General features: G+C 46.7%; 4 protein-coding genes across 4 annotated transcripts; 1 reads left to right on the plus strand and 3 right to left on the minus strand.

Annotated features, from left to right (window-relative positions):
- Window positions 1–710: 710 nt before the first annotated feature.
- Window positions 711–2,441, minus strand: GLAREA_07613 (MFS general substrate transporter; the record flags this gene model as incomplete). Its single annotated transcript, XM_008082301.1, has 1 exon — window positions 711–2,441. The coding sequence occupies one exon, from the start codon at window positions 2,439–2,441 to the stop codon at window positions 711–713; it is 1,731 nt and encodes a 576-aa protein (XP_008080492.1).
- Window positions 2,442–3,780: 1,339 nt separating this feature from the next.
- On the minus strand, window positions 3,781–7,667 carry GLAREA_07614 (Acetyl-CoA synthetase-like protein; the record flags this gene model as incomplete). Its single annotated transcript, XM_008082302.1, has 6 exons — window positions 3,781–5,976; window positions 6,053–6,471; window positions 6,540–6,762; window positions 6,822–7,244; window positions 7,321–7,379; window positions 7,427–7,667. 6 exons carry the CDS (start codon window positions 7,665–7,667, stop codon window positions 3,781–3,783), a joined length of 3,561 nt encoding a protein of 1,186 aa, XP_008080493.1.
- Window positions 7,668–8,786: 1,119 nt separating this feature from the next.
- Window positions 8,787–8,996, minus strand: GLAREA_07615 (uncharacterized protein; the record flags this gene model as incomplete). The annotated part of the gene is made up of 1 exon (XM_008082303.1): window positions 8,787–8,996. The coding sequence occupies one exon, from the start codon at window positions 8,994–8,996 to the stop codon at window positions 8,787–8,789; it is 210 nt and encodes a 69-aa protein (XP_008080494.1).
- Window positions 8,997–10,382: 1,386 nt separating this feature from the next.
- On the plus strand, window positions 10,383–19,321 carry GLAREA_07616 (P-loop containing nucleoside triphosphate hydrolase; the record flags this gene model as incomplete). The annotated part of the gene is made up of 26 exons (XM_008082304.1): window positions 10,383–10,800; window positions 10,875–11,260; window positions 11,345–12,096; window positions 12,145–12,349; window positions 12,400–12,435; window positions 12,499–12,567; window positions 12,619–12,683; window positions 12,735–12,894; window positions 12,943–13,286; window positions 13,338–13,581; window positions 13,629–13,710; window positions 13,756–13,946; window positions 13,992–14,138; window positions 14,186–14,361; window positions 14,660–15,011; window positions 15,066–15,378; window positions 15,437–15,529; window positions 15,620–16,152; window positions 16,206–16,669; window positions 16,728–17,094; window positions 17,634–17,688; window positions 18,232–18,335; window positions 18,422–18,481; window positions 18,547–19,006; window positions 19,084–19,211; window positions 19,259–19,321. 26 exons carry the CDS (start codon window positions 10,383–10,385, stop codon window positions 19,319–19,321), a joined length of 6,267 nt encoding a protein of 2,088 aa, XP_008080495.1.
- Between the last annotated feature and the right edge of the window lie 432 nt (window positions 19,322–19,753).

Raw genomic sequence — 19,753 nt, forward strand, 5'->3', positions numbered from 1 at the left:
TGACGATAAAAATAAAAGAATAACAAGTGCACCTAGACCGCTATAGAATAAGTATAAATAAGGGCAAAGGCAATTACAGTCCAACTTTAGAACACTATAAAATCAAAATATATCGTATTTATTAGAGTACTGCATAAAGATGTCACTTTTAAATAAACTACATCATAATAATTATTTAAGATAGAAATCTGTATTCAGTAACTACTATGGGCACCACTATGCATTACCACTACAAGCATTTTTAGCTGAAAAAGTGATTTTGGCGGGACATGTCCGAATAATGTACTCGAGCCGCCTGAAATTTTCCAGAGCAGTCAGCGCAGTTGGTCAATCCGATTGTGTCCGAGAATTCACACGGTGGACGTTATGTACACCAACCGCTCACAAATGCTCCTTCATTTTACGGGATTTATAACTTTCGTAGATAATGGAGGGTTCGTCTCCGTACCCAGAACGATATGATGTATTTCACAAGCATCAAACGTCGATGCAACATCAAATGTACTATACGAACACCTAATTTTGCGCGCCTCAAATTTCGAGCTTCGTAAATATCTTGTGATTTTGATCGAACCTAAAGATAGCATGTACCTTATTTTGGTCAAAAATATAAGTACTTCAGAGGCCCTCGCAAATACATCCGAGCAAGTTCTCCTTCAAGCGACTGGCAAGACTTTGCATGTCGATTCCGAAAGCTGGTAGAGGAGGGATCAAAAAGCAGTACCCTTGACCTGCTTAATGTTCGACACATTGATGTCTCGCCACATTACAACCGCAAGAAGTCCAATAAACCATACGGCAGTGCCCACTACCAAAAGCATTTTCTGCGCATCGCCGTAGGCATACTGAATGGCGAGACGAGTAGGGGAGCCAACCGCGTACGATAACTGCGTGACAATGTCGGCATAAATGAGTGGCAAGTTTGGAAGTTCTTCGGGAGGAAGATATTCAGCAAGCTTTTTTGGAAACACATCTTGCCAAATGGCAGCCGCTACAGTAAGACCTATGGCACCCCCAATGCTTGAAAAGACACCCAAAATGGCTATAACGATGGCAATATGTTGATGCGAAGCAGCAGCCATGATGGCGATTTCATCGCAGATGATGATGGTTCCCGCAGCGAAGGCCATGAATATCTGACACATAACGAGATAACCAACATTGACGCCGGGTCGACGAAAGTTGATCATCAGACCAAGACCCAGAATACTCAGAGGAATTCCGAAATACAGACAGACCGGTTTGTAGCGCCCAGTGTTACGAACCAGCAAGCCTACCCCGATCGCCGACAAGCAGGTTCCAACAGTGTAGGCTTGAATGACATAGCTGGCCTCCGAAATGCTCAGGTCAACCACAACTTGGAGGAAGGAGCTGAAAAAACTGTTCCAGCAGAAGTAGCTCAGGAACAATGCATTTGACAGAATACAGGCACCAAACACTGTGCGATCCAGAAGAAGTGCATAAGGGATGAAGGTCACTGGGGCCAAGAATCGCTCCCAGAGAGCGAAAAGAACGATCAGCAGAATTCCAAAGACCAGCAAACAGATTATCAGTGGAGCCCGCCACCCTTTTTCCTGCAAAGTGTAGAGATTGAAAGGCAGGAGGAAGAGTGCGACGCCAGCCGAAAGCAGGATGAGACCAGCGGCATCAAATTCGCGGAGGTAGTAAACAAGAGATTCCCAAGGAGTGCGTTGACTTTGGTGTTTTGCAATCAAGCCCTGCTTTTTTGCCTTGAAGTAGTTGTAAATGAATATCCCTAGTAGCGGAAGGGTAAATGCTGGGACGATAACTGAAAAGGCTCCATAACACCACCGCCAGCCAGGTCCTCTCAGAAACGCTGAGGATATTGGGCCAGCGAGCCAACAAGTGATCAGACTCGGCGAGGTCACCAAGGCAATCATTAGTCCTCGGTTCCGTAATGATGAGGTGTCAGCAACAAAAACGCTTAGGCTGTACTGAATTCCATTGTTCCCAACAGTATAAAAGACCTGGGCAGCCGCGTAGGCCTCGACGTTGTTGCATGCAGCCATCATAACCAAGCCCACTGTAGCAATTACGATACAAAGAAAGTAGCCCTGTGGACGACCAAAAACGTCGAGGATCTTGGCCAGTGTTAAGTCGGTAACGCCGCCGATAACACTACTGAGAATGCCCACGGTCGGCGTGAGTGAGTGCTGGGCAAAATCCGAGGTGACATAAGGATTCAAGGCAGCATTGGTGCCAGATAAGGTCCCTTCGACAAAGTAAATGAGCCAGAGCATCACGTATGCCACGATCAAAGCGGTTTTTGTCCACGCCACCGTGACCGCTTCAATGTTCTGGACACCGGGTTGAGCTTGGGTATCGACGGCAGACTCTTCACTATCGGGAACGGAGCCGTCACCATTGCTCACGAAAGCATCGGGCTGTTTGATCACTAGAGTCTCGGTGTGCAACGCCATGGTGAACTGTCGTGGGTCTGCAGTGATGATCGCAGTGGCAGCTGCTATGACGGGATGTAGAGTAAGTATTCGTGGAAAACTCCGAGCTGCTGGAGAGGAAGAACAAAGCTGGGTACCTCAGCGAATGGCACTTTTCGAAGTAGGCGAGGAAGAGAATCAATGATGAAAACAATCGATCTAGTTTGGTTGTAGAATGACCTCCTCAACAATGACTGTAAATAACCCAACTTCCTCGGTTGGTGGATCGGAGGAAACGTGCTCACTTCAACCAGGGATGCTGCCGAGAAGCGTCGGCGTGGGGAGAGAAAGCAATCGTCAACAGCTCCCGGGGTTGCGAGGTCTTACAGTCGTAGAATCTCGTTTGAGTATTTGGGGCGTCGCCGCGGAGAGGTTTATTATTGCGCTGGCAATATGTCCTCGATGGACAAGAGCCTCAAACCTTCTTAATCTTTCTCAATTGCAAGCCTAGGCCCCTATATAGGACGAAACCAGGCGAGAGCCGTCCATCAAGCGTGAGGTAGGTGTTGCTTCGCCGTCAGCAACAGCCTCAAACCTTCTCATGTCCCGCCCGAGCAGCGGCTGGTACTCCAAGAACAAGCTCACCGTTGCACCGACATCTTGGACAGTTGGAGGGGTGGTACAAAGACCGGGCCCCTACGTGCAGTGAAGATTTCTTGAGCAGACGAGGTATCGGCGTGATACGTGGCTGGCGTGGCGTTGGAAATGGATGTTTGTCAGATGAAGTTCGTGAACCTCTAGCTGCCCGCCCCCGCTGGAGTCTGGGACCTCGAATCTGCGGGCGCGCCAGCACGGCCCGCTGCCCAGCAAGCCTAGCAGGGGTGAAGCAGAACCTGGAAACCTGCAGACAGCCCTTGTTGGCCCGCCTCGAGCCCGCTTCGCTGAGGACAAGTCGTAAGTGACAGTCTCGTGGCCACTGATCTTAGACTACCTAGGTAGATATGTCGACTCCGAATGATGTTATCTGCACTTAAAATAATTAACAGAAGATGTAAAGTTATTCTGAGTTGATCTACTAGATATGTAATATTTCCCTGACTTAATCGAAGAAACATCGTGTTTCGACTACCACTTATCTTGTCCACCGCGAGCCCGTACAGTTGAGAATAGGAATCATTTGGATTGTTTGGTAAGATTGATTGCTGTCCTATTTCTACTGTAACTACTGCGTTGTTACACGAGCCCACACCAATACAGTCTGGATGAACAGGACCTAGTATAATAAATAGGTGAGAGATGCAGGGTGCTTTGTGTTCACAGACTAGCCATTTTGGGAACATTCTTCTATATAATCACACAGAATGGTGCTCAGCTTGACAGCCTATCGATCCACAAGTGTCGCATACCCCATGAATTCCTCGTCCGACTTCAGCATTTCCAACTCCTCCGGAAGCGTCCCAAGCACCAACTCCACACCCCCATCGCTTTTCATCGGATATATGACCAAGAACCGGAAATGCTGATGGCCTCTCTCGATTTGTGGTCGCATGGCCTCAGGAACTCCCCCGTTGTCAAAGAGGGCATTTCCAAATGAGATCTCGCTGGTTTGGAATAGCATCAAGTTAGAAATCATCGCGTTGTAGTGTCCATTGACACCCATGTTAGCGATGGTAAATTTGCTGTAGTCGGGCAATGATTGCAGTAGTGTGAAAGCGTCATGGAAAAGCGAGGGAGTTATTCGCGCAGCCGCTTCACGGAGGCCAGTGGCAATGCTTCCAATGCTGGTCTTTGGCGAGCATAGTTTTTCAAGAGGCAAGCTCTGTCGGTTGAGCAGGAGCATACTCCCCATATACGATGATGGTAGCAGAGAAGAAAAGTACGGTCGTCCATCTATCGGCAGCTCTAGGATAGATATCTCGTCTGATCCGAATGTCTCTCCTCGATGCTCCACGGCGACCCTATAGCGTGCTCTTACTGCAGCACGCCAGAAGAAAGCTTGTAGTATATCACTGATTGATGTGGTAATGCCTTGATTCTGCGCATCGGGGAGGACGTCTTGCTTGAGTTGCTGCATTTTTTCTGGGGGGATCAAGAACATGCTAGTGTTCAAGTAACGGCCATCCTTGGGGGGTGTGGGAGGCAACTCAAACTTACGAGTAAACACAGGTGCTGGAGGGAGGGCCTTTTCTTTTCCTGGCACAGTTGACTGGGAATTCTTCGTACCATTGGTCAAGATCTCAGGGGATTCGTCAGGTCGTAAGAATGGCAAAAATCCCCACACGCCAGGATCCACCTCGTTAACAGGTCGAGCGTATCCTTCCTGCTCGTAAAGAATTTGCGGCAAACTGTGATTGAAGCTTTCAGGATCCAGCCAGCTGCATGTCGCGGTGGCATCGCCCTGGAGGTATCTGCAGCATTCAGCCCAGACTCTGAGAGCGGTCATGACCCCAATACCATCAACACATCCGTGGTGGAAGTTCGCCGCAACGATGCAACCACCTTGGACGAAGTTGGCTTGTGCAATCAATATATCTGCGGGTAGCTGGGGAAATGCATATCCCGTAAGAAGTAGCTCGTCCTTAAGTGTACGGTGCATGAACCCTGCATCTCGTAGAGCTTCGTATGAAGGGAGCACATTGGATAGATCTTTGTATACAAGCTGACGCGGCGTACTAAGGGAAGCTTTAGATTCGCTTTCACAAGTCGCTCGTGGTTGAAGCGGCGGGATCGAGACATAAAGATCACCCCTTTTGTATCCGATTTCCAGGTCTGAGCACATCATGATTTTCCCCTCGAGAGCTGGAAGGAGGTCCATCGCACGGCGCAGACCATCCTGTAGTCCAGTAAATACTTCTCTGAATTCAACATTTTTTGGGAGAGCAAAAAAGAAATTTAGGCCCATATAATGATTGAAGTTCACCTGGTCGAACGGATTCATCTTTATTGGCTGTCGTCTCTTGTGTTGATCGATCATCCTCTTCATCCTGGTCGCGTCAGTGTCGCTAGCACCATCTAAAGTAGTTCCATTCGTCTCCCTCGCTTGGTTCAACAGATGGTCAAGAGCAGCTGAAAATTTGTTAATCGTGGGGTTTGCGTAGATGTGACGAGGTGCGAGCTGATCTTGTAAACCAGTAGCAGCCCGGATGTTCTTAATGGCGCGGAATACTTGGAGCGAATCCAAGCCAAGACTAAACATGTCGGTATCTAAGGATGCTTTATGAACTGCTGGCACAAGAGCGCCGATAATCTTACTGATAGATTCGGTAATTGAATCAAGCGAGGTCGTATTCACGGTGACAACGTCTATGTCCTCAGATCGTGAGTCGTAGAAACGCTCAATGAATCCGTCGTAGAGCATTAGCGTCGCGCGTCGCTTTACCGTACCCTTATCTGTCCGAATGAACGGCTTGTCCGGCTCCGCAAATGCGATATAATCCCTTTGCAGCTGGTTCTTGTGTACGGACAGGACGTTGGCTCTTTCTACAATCCGCCATATACTATCAAAAAGATCATTGTCTTTTGATAAAGGATCTTTCAGCTCAACGAGTAGGCCTGCTTGGTGCTTCCCAGTGCCTGTCTGTGACACATTGATTGCATTAGCTTCATTGTAGAAATTTTCGAGGACATGGAAAAATCAAAGTGAGCTCACTCACGACAAGACAGCCGCTAACTGCAGGGTGCGTCGTGACAAGAGCTTCCGTGTCCAGTGGTGCAATCTTGTATCCGTTAGACAGAACCACAATATCATCGCTTCTACCGTTAAAAGCCCATAAATTTGGCTTGGTTGGATGCTTGATGTATAGGTCTTTGAGATTGATAGATTGCTCAGTAGGAAACGTGTGAAAGATCCCCTGGAACAATGGCCACCGTTCGTTACGGTGTATCCAGTGCTCGTATATACCAGGCTCCACTTCCTTGAATTCAAACCCAGAATAAGGGTGAAAAGAAAACCAGAGCCAATCTTCTCTCTCTACGACGAGGTTGCCAATGAAGAGGCCCTCTGTTGTGCCTGTCAAATTTAAAACTCTAATCACGTCGTTCACCCTAGAAGCGGCGACGGGACTCACGGGACCTGCAGAGCAAATAAGCTGATGAGCACCAAAGACGTCAAATAGTCAACAATAGAGCCGGGATGCTTACCACCAGATGCACAAATAAACTTTGATGGCGCAAACTTTGCCAAAACGGCAGGGGTTTCTCCCAGCTCATCAACAAGTGATGGAACCATACTCCAAATGTCAATTTTCCCATGATCTGCAAGAGATTCAAGTAGATCAATATTGGGAGGTACACCAGAAGGCCCCATAATACAATGCAGGCCAAAGAGTGAGGGCAAAAGAATATTCATGATGATACCGGCTCCCTGCACATTGAGATATTACGTTAGCAACATGCTTCCCGGAAAAAGGGGTGTTTACACACGTGACTCATTGGGAAAGATGAGTAGATCCTGTCTCCTTCATTCCACAAAGATGTCCAAGGTGCTAGCCCGTTATCCTTTTCAGTCGGTGGAAGCAGCCGCACTGCGTCCATCGTCGCGATTAGGCCATTTTTCCAGGCGACCGGTTTGGGCAATCCTGTGCTTCCAGAAGTGTGTAAAACACAGAACGGTTCTTGGGCAGCTTGGTCGAACGATTTGTCGTATGGAAACGGTACGGTGGCTTCGGAGTCAAGGAGTTCATCGAGTTCAGGCAACTCTAGGACTTGCATTGGGCGCTGAACCAGAAAGTCTTCCACGAGAGGTAGGCATAGCTGGCCACGAGGGTTAATCCAAATATCGCATTCGGATGCGGCGAGCACCTGTAAAGCGCCTTCAACACTGTTTTTAGGGGAGAGGAACAATGACTACAAGTCCAAAGAAGTCTATGTCAGCGTTTTCGTATACAGTGTGCTCATTGTGCATTGGTAAAGATACACTTACGCAACAGCCTGCCTTGACGCTCGCGTATGTTAATAAAATATGTCGAAGATCATCTGACGCTGTCAGTAGGCAATATACTTGAATCTGTTGCTGTTTCGAATCTCACGAGGTCCGATATAGCCCACAGTCCGGACTGATGTAGTCCCTCCAACCAGACCGTGTAACCACCAAGCAGTTTTATCGACCGCCTTCGCAAAATCATAAGCAGAGATATGTCTGAATTCTGGCGAATCTTCAGAGAGCGAGAGTACCGAGTATAAAATTCGATCCGGATCAGCAGAGGCCACGCTATCCAGTATTTGCGGAATCAACCTCCTGCCATAATCGACCGCATCAGTCATTGCCATGATCGCAGCTAGAATGAATTTCGGACAATAACAGTCTGTTTTTGTGTGTTATAAGCAATGGGTTAGAGGATTGATGTTTTAAAAGATTCGGAAAAACTTGACATCAACCTGTAGACGAGCCACGTGCTGTCATTACTTACCCTCAGCTGAACGCACCACAGATGTGCACTCGTGTGTCGGACAGCATGATCCAAGCTGTGCCAATAACTTACAGCCATGATTTAGCATGGGATCAGCAAGAGGGATGACTTGACCAAGGCAGCTCGTGTGCGATTCTCTGGTATGCAACGGCGTTGTAAGCACTTGCATCGTAGAAGCAGCTGCTTCCTTTCCCCGAGTGGAGAGTCCATTTCGCCGAACAATCGCGCCGCGCTTGCAACCGTAACAGTATTACGAGACCATCAGCGTGAGATTGAAGGCCTAGTTGGGCATGGGTCCGATTGCAATCGAGATCATATGTCAACGGGCCCCTACCTGCAGGGCCGTCTGGTCTTTCAAACATTGCGAGGACCAAAAGGCTATAGGCAATGCGGTATACGACGACTAGTATCTCGAATACATGGATCAGCTGGGCCAGAAACCGGAGGTCAAATTCTCAAGAAACTTTGTTTGCTCTTGTGCTTGCAACACCCAAGTGATCTAGACTCCTGCGCGAGAGACGCCTTTCGAGTGTGCCGGCGTACCTAAATCAAACATTTCTCTTGACGATGTGCTTTCCGGGGCGTACATACGAGCCCTATGATATCCACCGTCGTGCATGTATGTAGGTAGTTATCAGTGCATCGCCTGAGACGTCTTATTACCACGGCGTAGGCGCAACAACGGTGGGCGAAGAGAGCAAATATGCCGCCACGCGTCCACACGATCTAAGTGAGCACGATAGAGCAGTATGGAGCAAGCTTCGCGGCTCGAGAAATTCGGAGGGCAACGTGGTACCAGCCTCAGTAATAAGAGATAACCCGCTAGACATTGACGGGTCTCGACTCTCGACTCTCCAGTTTGATGGGATGGATCATGGCTCATGGTCAGACAAAGCCGTAACGTGGGAGAGGAATCCGAGGCGTCGGAAGGTTCCGATGTGAAAGAGAGACTTGCTTGGAGACGATGATGACGGCCAGTTCACGTATTCTCAGCCAGACGAGCTGCATGAGAAAGTTGGAATTTGTCGTCCTCTCCCTGAGAATCCCTCTCCATGAAGTTCTCTTCATGAGATGGGGCGTACGGTAAGCGAGCGGGTCGTGCAGCCGGCAGCACCTGGGCAGTACTTGTATGCGGGCGGCACTTAGCGGGTCGGGTTGGCCGTCTAGCAGCCGAGCCTTCACCGCCCATGATAATTTGCCATCCTGGATGTGTTACGTCGTACAGCCAAGGCATGCGTGAGCACTGAGCAGTAATACTCGTCTACCAAAGCGACGCCCGAAACTTGTCATTTAGACGTTCAATCGCTTGATACTCAGCTTCTCATTATCTTATGAGCTTATACTCTCCGCGTGTTTCACCAATCAAAGCTCGGGAATGTTGTGTGTACCTGGTCGAATGCGTCGCAATATGCGTGCGTTCGGGATGTGCAGCGCTCTGAGGTATTTACCATTCATCGAGAACGTTATACGGTCCTGTTAGCTCATCATCCAAGGCGAGGCTATACCAATTGAATGCTCCTTTGCTTCTTATGGTCTTACGACGAGCTTGACCAGACTACAGTTGGTCAGGAAACACGCCGTTCTTGCGCTGTTTTTCAGCAGTTGTTCCGAAACAAAGTAATGTAGAAAAAGACAATGTCCAGATGGCAGCAGACGCGACATCCTAAAATATGTTGCTCATCGTACGGCTTCGTAGCAAACACAAAGAATCAAAGATCTACAGGGAAATGAGCATTTCACCCAGACGAAATTCGCCGCCTGGATGACCTATGGGAACTCCGCTCTACTTTGGCCGTAATGGTAGACTTCTCATTGATCTAATATGAGCATCATATTGCGTAACTAGACTGGATAGCGCTAGCAAGAGTGCTAACAGCTTTTGAGTTAGACCCTTGTCAGCAGAGTTCAGTCGAAATTGCTCATTTACGACTTGGCCAGCCCAGCGTTTTGTCAACGCGGTCAGACTAACTGGGTACACGAGTCTCTCAACACAGGAACATAAAATTCCCCGAAGGGTTCTCTTGTATCTTGAGAATATCCGGTATCGATTGTCGCGGAGCAGTCGACTGCTGAACCCACCTACCTAGGTATAAAGGCTTCACCGACATCATCTAAGCGAAATGAGTTTGTGTTTCCATCTTCGCCCCGTAGGGGCAGGAACACGATATCAACTTCTGTCGTACAATTCCAAGACTAGGCTCGTTGTGACAGGGCGTAGAAGTCGCAGATACTGGGGAGGAAGCCGCAGTGCAGCACTCAGCTTACGCTCAGCGGCTTATACCCTTCTTCACTCTAGTGTCAAGCTTCATTTGGCCAAGCTTAGCTACTCTCTTATGCCCCAATATGCCGGGTTTCTTACAAACATCCGTGAGTCTAAAATTGGGGTTTGAATTTCTTTCTCGTGGCACAGTAATCCTGGTTATGTCTGTCCTCTCGGAGGAGGATTAAATGTCGAAGTAATTGTTTCGTTCTCCCTATATTAAGTAACTTGCGCCCAACGTTCTTGGGAATCCTCGTCAACTAGCAGCTCATTCTTGAAAAACTTGTAACTTTACATTGGTTTTATCTCTTCACTATGGGGCCTCTTCCTCAATCCACCAACTACGCTGGAGAACTAGCTCCAGTCGATGAGAAGGCATGTTATACCATACACGCTACAACCGAAATGACAGAGATATCCTCCAAAATTTTGGCTATAGTCTTTGAATATGCTCTGAACAAGTTTGATGATTCGGTGAAAAGGTTAGCTGCTGGTATACCCAAGTTTTTGCAAGTCATCGACCGGTTTGTGCTAGCCGAGACTGAATTGAAAATGTGCCTTCCAGCATTTCCATTCAAGTCAGCCAACAAAATCTACAAAGTGCTAGGTTCTTTGCCAGACAAGGCTGAGGAGTTAGCACTTGAGAGATTGAACACAATGTGCACACGCATAGGAGAGATTTATCCTCATGGCGCCAAGCTCACCATTATTTCGGATGGCCTTGTTTATAACGGTACGCTGTACCCTCCCGCAATTCCACGATTCCTTGATTTGAGCACTTGCTAATTTGGCTATCTGTATTGACAGACTTGTTAAGCATACCAGACCGCGATACATGGGCGTACGGAGAAGCGCTGCGCGCCATGGCTGCTCAGAAAGGATTCAGCAATATTGAGTTTTCCCGACTCAAAGATTTGGTTAATATACCTATGCCAGAGAAGCTCGAAGAGATAACCTACGTTGCTAATGCTACGAACTTTCGTCGTCTTTTCCTGAACGAACACGGGAAAGAAGATCTGGACATCAACCACGAGATCGCTACAAATCCAGACATGCATATGACCTATCTTGGATATAGAAGATTTCTGGAGTCAGATTTGAAGTACATTTTTCCTCTTGGTAAAGGGAGGTCCGGGCATAGTTACAAAAGGGACGTGAAGTATCTTGCAAAACAGATGCTAATTCGAGGACATGTAAGTACAAATCGGCTGGTCAAATCAAAACCTACAGTGTCACTTCGAGCAATTTTCTACAGCTGCTGACCATTTCTCATTTAGGCTTTTGCGGGCGCATGCAAATCGGCTTTCCCAGATCATTTACGGCTTTCGATCCATCAATCTACAGGTGAGCATAAGATTTCAATGAGCTTACTTGATACGAAAACCGGTTTCACTACGCCTTGGCACTGTAGTGTTGCGCTACTGGCAGACGGTGGGTGGATCAGTGCCCCAAAAGGTGATTTTGAGAAAGATGCCAGACTGAAAGTGGTGTACGAGGATGGTCGACCAAGCTACTTCCAGGAAAAGAAAGCAGGACTCGATCAGGTTGGAACAGAAGAAATCAATGATATTCAGGCCTCCACGTTAGCAATTTCTACCGTGGGAGAAAGCGAGGAGGACAGGATTACACAGCTCGCAAAGGGCCTGTCACGTTCATCTGCTCAGAGCATTGAGAGAGAGAGAAATGAACTTATCAATCCTTTTCTGGGATCTAAAGATCCGTCATTGGACCCGCATTCTGAGAAATTTAACCCACGCGCATGGCTTGAAACTCTTATGCGTATAGAGTCGAGAAATCCCGAGAAATATCCAAAGCGAGTTGCTGGCATAGCTTACAGGAACTTGTCTGCTTATGGGTTTGGGGAACCCACAGACTACCAGAAAACCTTTGGAAATTATCCTTTCGTGTTGCTCAATCAAGCGAAAAGGCTTTTCAGACAGGAGGAGAAGACAAGAATCGATATATTGCGCGGTTTCGATGGCCTGGTAAAAAGCGGAGAGATGCTGGTTGTACTTGGACGACCCGGAAGGTAAGTCATGCTTGAGTACAGAAACGTGAAGAATACTTACCTCTACAGCGGTTGCTCAACCCTCTTGAAGACAATATCGGGAGAGACCGACGGTTTCTTTGTTGCGAATGAAACTCATCTAAATTACCAAGGCATTCCAAAGGAAATCATGCACAAGGACTTCAGAGGGGAGTGCATTTATCAGGCAGAAAATGATGTGCACTTCCCTCAGTTGACCGTTAGTCAAATTCTGCATTTTGCTGCTCGGGCTAGGGTGTGGCAATTATTCCTCATTGGCGTGAATCCTTTATTGACTTGTGAAAGGCCCCGCGTAACCGATTGCCTGGTGTCAGTCGCGAGGTATGTTTCGAAGTCCCATCTTACAAATCAAACGTAAAGGCACGATGCTAACATATTCGTCAGGCATATGCAGACCATCTGCGGGATGTCACAATGGCGGTATTTGGTCTAAGCCATGCGGCCAACACAGTTGTATGAAATCAACTGATGTGAACCAATAATGCCAACTGACGCATATTATAGGTCGGCAACGATTTCGTGCGAGGTGTATCTGGAGGGGAACGAAAAAGAGTCAGCATTGCAGAAGCGTAAATCTCACGCGATTTATTTTGTTCATCTAGCTCATATATTCTGTGCAGTGCCATCGGCGGAAGCCCTTTACAGTGCTGGGATAATAGTACAAGAGGACTCGACAGCGCCACTGCCCTACAGTTCGTAAGGACACTCAGAACATCAACGGAGCTAACCGGCGCAACGGCTATTGTGGCACTGTATCAGGCCTCAGAGCCAATCTATGATGTACGTATCCTCTTCACCCTTGATATTTTGGCTTACTGATGACTCAAGGTGTTTGATAAAGTTGCTGTTCTTTATGAGGGCCGCCAGATATATTTTGGTGCAATCAATGCTGCCAAAAGGTTTTTTATCACATTAGGTTTCGAGTGTTCAACACGGCAGACAACGGCCGATTTCTTGACATCCTTAACAAATCCAGCAGAAAGAATAATACGAAAGGGCTTCGAGGGAAAGACACCTAATACGCCGGATGAGTTTTCTTCTCTGTGGCAGAGAAGTCAAGACCGAGCAAACCTCCTCAAAGAGATCGATGAGTTTGATAGTCAATATCCCATCAAAGGACCGTCGCTCGATGCCTTCAGGGACTCCCGAAAAGCTGCACAAGCAAGATCACAGTATGTCGCAATTTCTGCCCATGATTCATCTCTGATTTTAACTCCAGGCAGGCGCATTAAATCGCCGTATACTCTTTCAGTCGCGATGCAAATTAAGCTCTGCGTGAGCCGAGGATATCAAAGGCTCCTAGGGGACAAGACTGTGGTTATCACAGGCATTATTTTCAATTCAATCATGGCACTTGTTGTCGGAAGTGTTTTCTATAACTTGCCAAATAACACTGCTTCGCTGTTCGGACGTGGTACTTTACTCTTCTTTGGAATCCAGTTGGCCGCTTTTGCGAGTGCTCTAGAGGTGTGCACAAATATTCATCATATACAACATCAATTAATTCAAAGTAGATCTTAACACTCTATGCGCAACGTCCGATCGTAGAGAAGCAGTCCAAATATGCTTTTTATCATCCATTTGCAGAAGCAATTGGTAAGATGATTTACATTTCTAGTGGTCACAGCTGACACAAAGCAGCCTCTATGATTTGCGACTTGCCTAACAAGCTCCTAACCGCCATTGGGTTTGACCTTGCTCTATATTTCATGACTAACCTGAGACGTACACCTGGTCATTTCTTTGTGTTCTTACTTTTCACGTTTACATGCACCCTCACTATGTCCATGTACTTTCGTTGTATCGCTGCATTATCTCGTACGCTGGTACAGGTAAGCAATTACTGCCAATAATTCTGATCTAGGCTAATGATTCAGGCTATGGCACCCGGAGCCATCTTCGGTTTATCGTTAGTTATGTATACTGGCTTTACAATTCCCATCAAGGACATGCATCCGTGGTTTCGGTGGATTAATTACCTAAACCCCGTGGCGTATGCCTACGAGTCTTTAATGATCAATGAGGTAAGAGCCTTCGAAAACGTTATATGCTAAGTCTAATGAAAATTCAGTTCCACAATAGCACAATACCTTGTACACGATTCATTCCGGAGGGCGCTAGTTATAGTGGTATTTCTTCGGGCCAGAAGATCTGTGCGACGACTGGAGCTGCTTCCGGGGCTGATTTCGTAGATGGTGATGTCTATTTGGCTACCAACTTTCAATATTCCTCTGAGCATCTTTGGAGGTAGGTGACACCCTTGTAAATTCCAGTTAACCCCATACATCAACAGTATGTTGCAAGTCTGACGGGACGTTTCCAAGCGGTAAAGTAGCGATATGTTCTGTCCAGAGACACGTATTTCCTCAAACTGCTTGAGCAATTTTACGATTGTCTCTTTTAATAAGGCATATTCCATATTCGAGGAAGGTCTGTTGGAAAGTCAACAATAGACATTGTTGCAGTTAAGGGTGTCCCGTCAGCCCTACAACGAACTGGCGCATTAATCTCAAGTCATGGAGCTTATACTGACATTTTCTATCAGGAATCTGGGGATTATGATTGCATTAATGATATTTGGCTGTGTTGTCTACCTCATAGCTACAGAATACATTTCCGCAAAAAAGTCTAAGGGTGAAGTGTTGTTGTTTCGGAGAGGCCATGTACCAGACTTGGAGCGAAAATTTGACGAGGAAGCTCTTGCTGACGGAAGGCTCAATACGGTGACACTTGCATTGGAGAAGGCGGTGGCTGACGCTCCGGTCAACATCCAAAAGCAAACAGCAATCTTTCATTGGGATAGCGTTAGTTACGACATAAACACAGAGAATGGCCCACGGAGACTTCTAAATGATGTTGACGGCTGGATTGTACCTGGGAGATTGACAGCACTGATGGTCGGTATATCTCTCTACTAGCAAACAGGATTGATGGCTGACAAATATATTTAGGGCTTTTCTGGTGCCGGCAAGACTACTCTGCTTGATGTTCTTGCTAGCCGTGTAACCATGGGTATTGTTAGTGGTCAGATGCTTGTAGATGGTCAACCTCGCGACACCAGTTTTCAACGAAAAACAGGATATGTTCAACAGCAAGACTTACATCTAGCCACGTCCACTGTTCGGGAAGCGTTAATTTTCAGCGCTATCTTACGCCAGCCAGAATTTGTTCCATATGCTGACAAACTTACATATGTCGGTGAGGTCATAAAAGTCCTTGAGATGGAGGCATACGCTGATGCAATCATTGGTGTGCCCGGCGAGGGTAGATTTTATCTATTCTACTCATATATACACAGATGTTGGTTACTGACATCTGTTAGGTTTGAACGTCGAGCAACGAAAACGTCTGACGATTGGCGTTGAACTAGCTGCTAAACCAGCCCTTTTGCTTTTTCTGGATGAGCCTACTTCTGGTTAGTAACTTCCTGTCAGCCAGCCGTTTCTCACTTCTCTCTCGCAAGCCAATTATGGGACTAAATTACGTGGTTCTAATTTGATCACAGGTCTCGACAGCCAGACAGCTTGGTCTATCTGCACCCTTCTACGCAAGCTTGCGAACCACGGCCAGGCTATTCTATGCACTATCCATCAACCGTCTGCTATTTTATTTCAAGAATTCGATCGTTTGCTATGTCTTGCACCAGAGGGTAAAACAGTCTATTTTGGGGAAATCGGCGAAAGCTCAGAGATTCTTACGGCCTACTTCGAGGGCAAAGGGGCAAGAGCATGTGGCAGAAATGAAAACCCCGCAGAATGGATGCTTGAAATTATTGGCACGGCACCAGGCTCCGATATTACTCAAGATTGGGCAGCTATATGGGGCGACTCAAAGGAACATAAAAATGTGAAGGAAGAGCTTCTTCGCATGAAGAAAGCACTGTCTGATAAGCCTACATCAATCACTGAGGCAGACGTGCTTCGCCCTTTCGCTGCATCATTCGTTACGCAATTTCGGGTTGTACTCAAACGCATATTTCAGCAATACTGGCGCACGCCTTCGTATCTGTATTCCAAAGTTGCTCTCTGTCTTTTCAGTGTGAGTTAAAGGACGTCATGGGTCACACAGGAAAGCTTCTAATTTCTATCCAGGCATTATTCATTGGTTTCTCTTTCTGGAGAATGCCCAACACTCTGCAAGGACTTCAAAACCAGCTCTTCGCTATTTTTCTACTTCTTACGATTTTTGCAAACTTCGCCCAGCAAATACTACCTAATTTTGTTACTCAGCGGGCGCTCTACGAAGTCCGGGAGCGCCCGTCCAAGACCTATTGTTGGCAAGTTTTCATTTTATCAAATGTTATCGTTGAGATACCCTGGAATACCCTCATGGCTCTACTCGTCTTTCTAGGCTGGTATTACCCTATCGATCTTCGGCAAAATGCCGTTGAAGCAGATCAGGTTGCCCAGAGAGGCGCATTGATGTTTCTGTTCATTTTGGTATTTTTGATCTTCTCTAGTACATTTACACACATGGTTATCGCTGGGGTGGACACTGCTGAAGCCGCTGGTAATATCACCAATCTGCTTTTCTCACTTGCGTTGATTTTCTGTGGGTATGTTAAGCCTTCAATTGTCCTTATAGTAAGAGGTCTGCTAATCCGGATTTTCCAGTGTTCTGGCAACCCCCGCTGCGTTGCCCGGCTTTTGGATATTTATGTATCGCGTTTCCCCACTTAGCTACCTCGTCTCGGGCATGTTATCGGTCGGCCTGGCGAACTCACATATTTTCTGTTCTCCCGAAGAACTCTTACATTTTTCTCCGCCTTCTAACCTGGATTGCGCTACTTATCTCGCCCCTTACGCAGAAGCTTTCGGCGGGTATCTTTCGTCTGAAAGTATTAATTCGTTTACTCAATGCGCTTTCTGTAGTGGTAGCGATACGAATGTGTTTTTGAAGACTGTTAGTGCAGAATACGACAATCGGTGGAGCAATTTTGGGATTTGTTGGGCTTATGTGGGTTTCAATATTACCGCGGCTGTAGGGCTCTATTGGCTTGCTCGAGTGCCTAGGGGGGACAGAAAAAGAACGGGGTATCTATAAGGCGCCGCAAAAAGCTGACTTCAAGCCGACCCAGGCTCTACTTCAATTCATGTGAAGCGATCAAGCTTTATCGACCACCTCGGATTTGAGTTAAGGAGGATAAGTTTCGATTGAGCTGATGAGTCATCTGAATTTTGTTGTTAGATGAGGCCGATGCCCCTGTCGGCTCCCAAATACTTGTATCCTGTTCTTTGTTGTGGGGCACAGCAGTGCAGCAAACCAGCGTCGATGCACCACAATACAATTGTCAGATTAAGCAATACATAACGGCAGCAAAGTCACGCATTCCACTTGCAAGACGTCCATATGATCGCAGAATTTTTTTTTTACTCTGAGATACGGTCAATTTTGATTTTGGTGGTTCCACTGGTAACTTTAGCTACGATAATCAAGGTCCATTCGTGGAACTATAAGGAGTCATGGGGCAGGCAAGTTTTATCATCAAGACAAGACTTGCTCACAGAGCTAACCCCCAGACTGAAGATCTATCAAAACATCCAGACCGAGATGAGCAGGAAAGAGAAGGATTGAGTGAGATTCTGCTGATTGGTGAACGCCCAGCACAGAATCCATCACTGGCTATTCCCTGCATGGCTTGGCAATAAGACTTTATATTATGCGTGGTTCCTGCAGCGAGAAAGACTGTATCAAGTTAAAAACGATCATTAAAGCATCATAGTGCTGTTTTGAAGTACCCAGGAACACTGTAACATAAATACAAAATGAAGGTAATTTTTAGTCTACAGCAACTTTGTGATCAGGCAGCTTCGCGAAGGGGACTCTATGTACACGAATACCTAATCAACAATCTTATTCAACGTTCTTATCAGCCTAATCACAAGCATACGAGCCCACCAATTCGCTGTGATATTAACATCTAATTGCAAGCCCAGCATGATTGTAAGGGGGGACTAACATGTAACTGTGAGACAGTTGCGATATTGGGCGACGGTGGATGGCGCTGAAAACTATTAAAGAAACTTCTTCCCTGCTTTGAATATTCCAATTTGCATCAGTTGCTGTACAGTATGTGGTACCACAAGAAGTATATGTGCCTGTTATTTCTTGGATTAGCGGGTTTGCTTCACTATGCTAGTTGCCAAACCACGCCCCGCTTGGCGCAAACAACTACTCCCAAGCAGCTTAAGAATAGAGAGCGCTCATTCTCGATTGGTTATGTAAGTCCACGTGGCAGAGTTTCCTATTTTACAGATCAATCTGTATTGTTGTATTTTCTTGGCGAGGAGTTAGCTGAACACGATAGGTTGTCTTCCCGGGCTGGGAACCACTCGACGTGTTCGGCCCCTTAGAAATGTTGTTCCACGTAAGCTATTAGACTCTTCTCCACCAACCAAGTTCAATTGATCTGACAGAGAAAATACTCACTAGATGTCTTTCTACTACAACATTACTCTTTCGATCATCTCCAACAAAAACGGCCCGGTCTCAACAATTCCTCCACCTCACGCCTTGAGTGAGGACGGCCCTGTTGTCGACCTCAAGTTTCTTCTTGGTCCTACAATTACGGCAACGCACACGCACGATTCTGCCCCACCGCTTGACATTCTTTTTGTTCCCGGTGGCAAGGGAGCTGCTGCGCTTGCCCAGGCAAAAGATACTTGGATTGAAGATTTTGTTGCTACGAGATTTACCGATTTGGATTATCTACTGAGCGTTTGTACTGGAGCAGCTAGCTTAGCAAGATCAGGCGTTCTTAATGGTAAGAAAGCGACCACAAACAAAGCAGCATGGTCCAGTGTGGTCAGTTTCGGGACGAACATTACTTGGGTTCCGACGGCGAGATGGGTAGTAGATGAAAATATCTGGACTAGTTCGGGTGTAGCTGCTGGTAAGTGACTGCAGAGATCATAGACCCTGCTGTCCTCCGGCACACTAATAAGACCTCCTGGAGCTAATATCTTGCAGGACTTGATATGACATACGCTTTCCTAACTCACCTCTATGGTAGCGATCATATTGATTACATTATGAACCTCATTGAATATGCGCCGCATACAAACCCTCATTGGGATCCCTTCTCTGTTGTTCATAACGTTAGTATTTCTGGACCCCTAGGTAACAATTTACTTATGATATATAGGTCCCGGAGCAGACAAGAACGCATCTCTATCAGACTGTAATAGCCCTGTTGGGTATTAGATGAAAGAAATACTTGGTATATCTCTGATTAATTGCATGCAGCGCGCCGTCATTCTGTGAAGATACAGTTGTACAAGACTGGGCGTGTCTTAGCCTGTGTACTGTCCATGTCGAGGCGAGAGTACAGCGATTAGTGTTTGTACAAGCAGTTAGCGAAGTTGTTCGCCCTAAGTATTCAATGTGAAAACGTCTTTGTGTGGCAACATGTGTTGGTCTGAATCACATAAGTGAAGTGGTAAGAAATGACAGTTCGCTGCCGCCTGGTTTTTGTGAACCAAAAACACCTTTCTCCCTAGTGCTTCTTTGAAATCCCATATCACATGACCCAAGAGAACGAACGAAAGAATGGCACCGCAAGTAACAATAAAATTACCGTCTCCTAAGAAGACAATCTCGCGGAGGACAAAATAAGTGTCAGTCACCTACCCACTAATCC

The sequence above is a fragment of the Glarea lozoyensis genome (genome assembly GCF_000409485.1).
Source record: "Glarea lozoyensis ATCC 20868 chromosome Unknown GLAREA16, whole genome shotgun sequence".
Classification (NCBI taxonomy): Eukaryota; Fungi; Ascomycota; class Leotiomycetes; order Helotiales; family Helotiaceae; genus Glarea; species Glarea lozoyensis.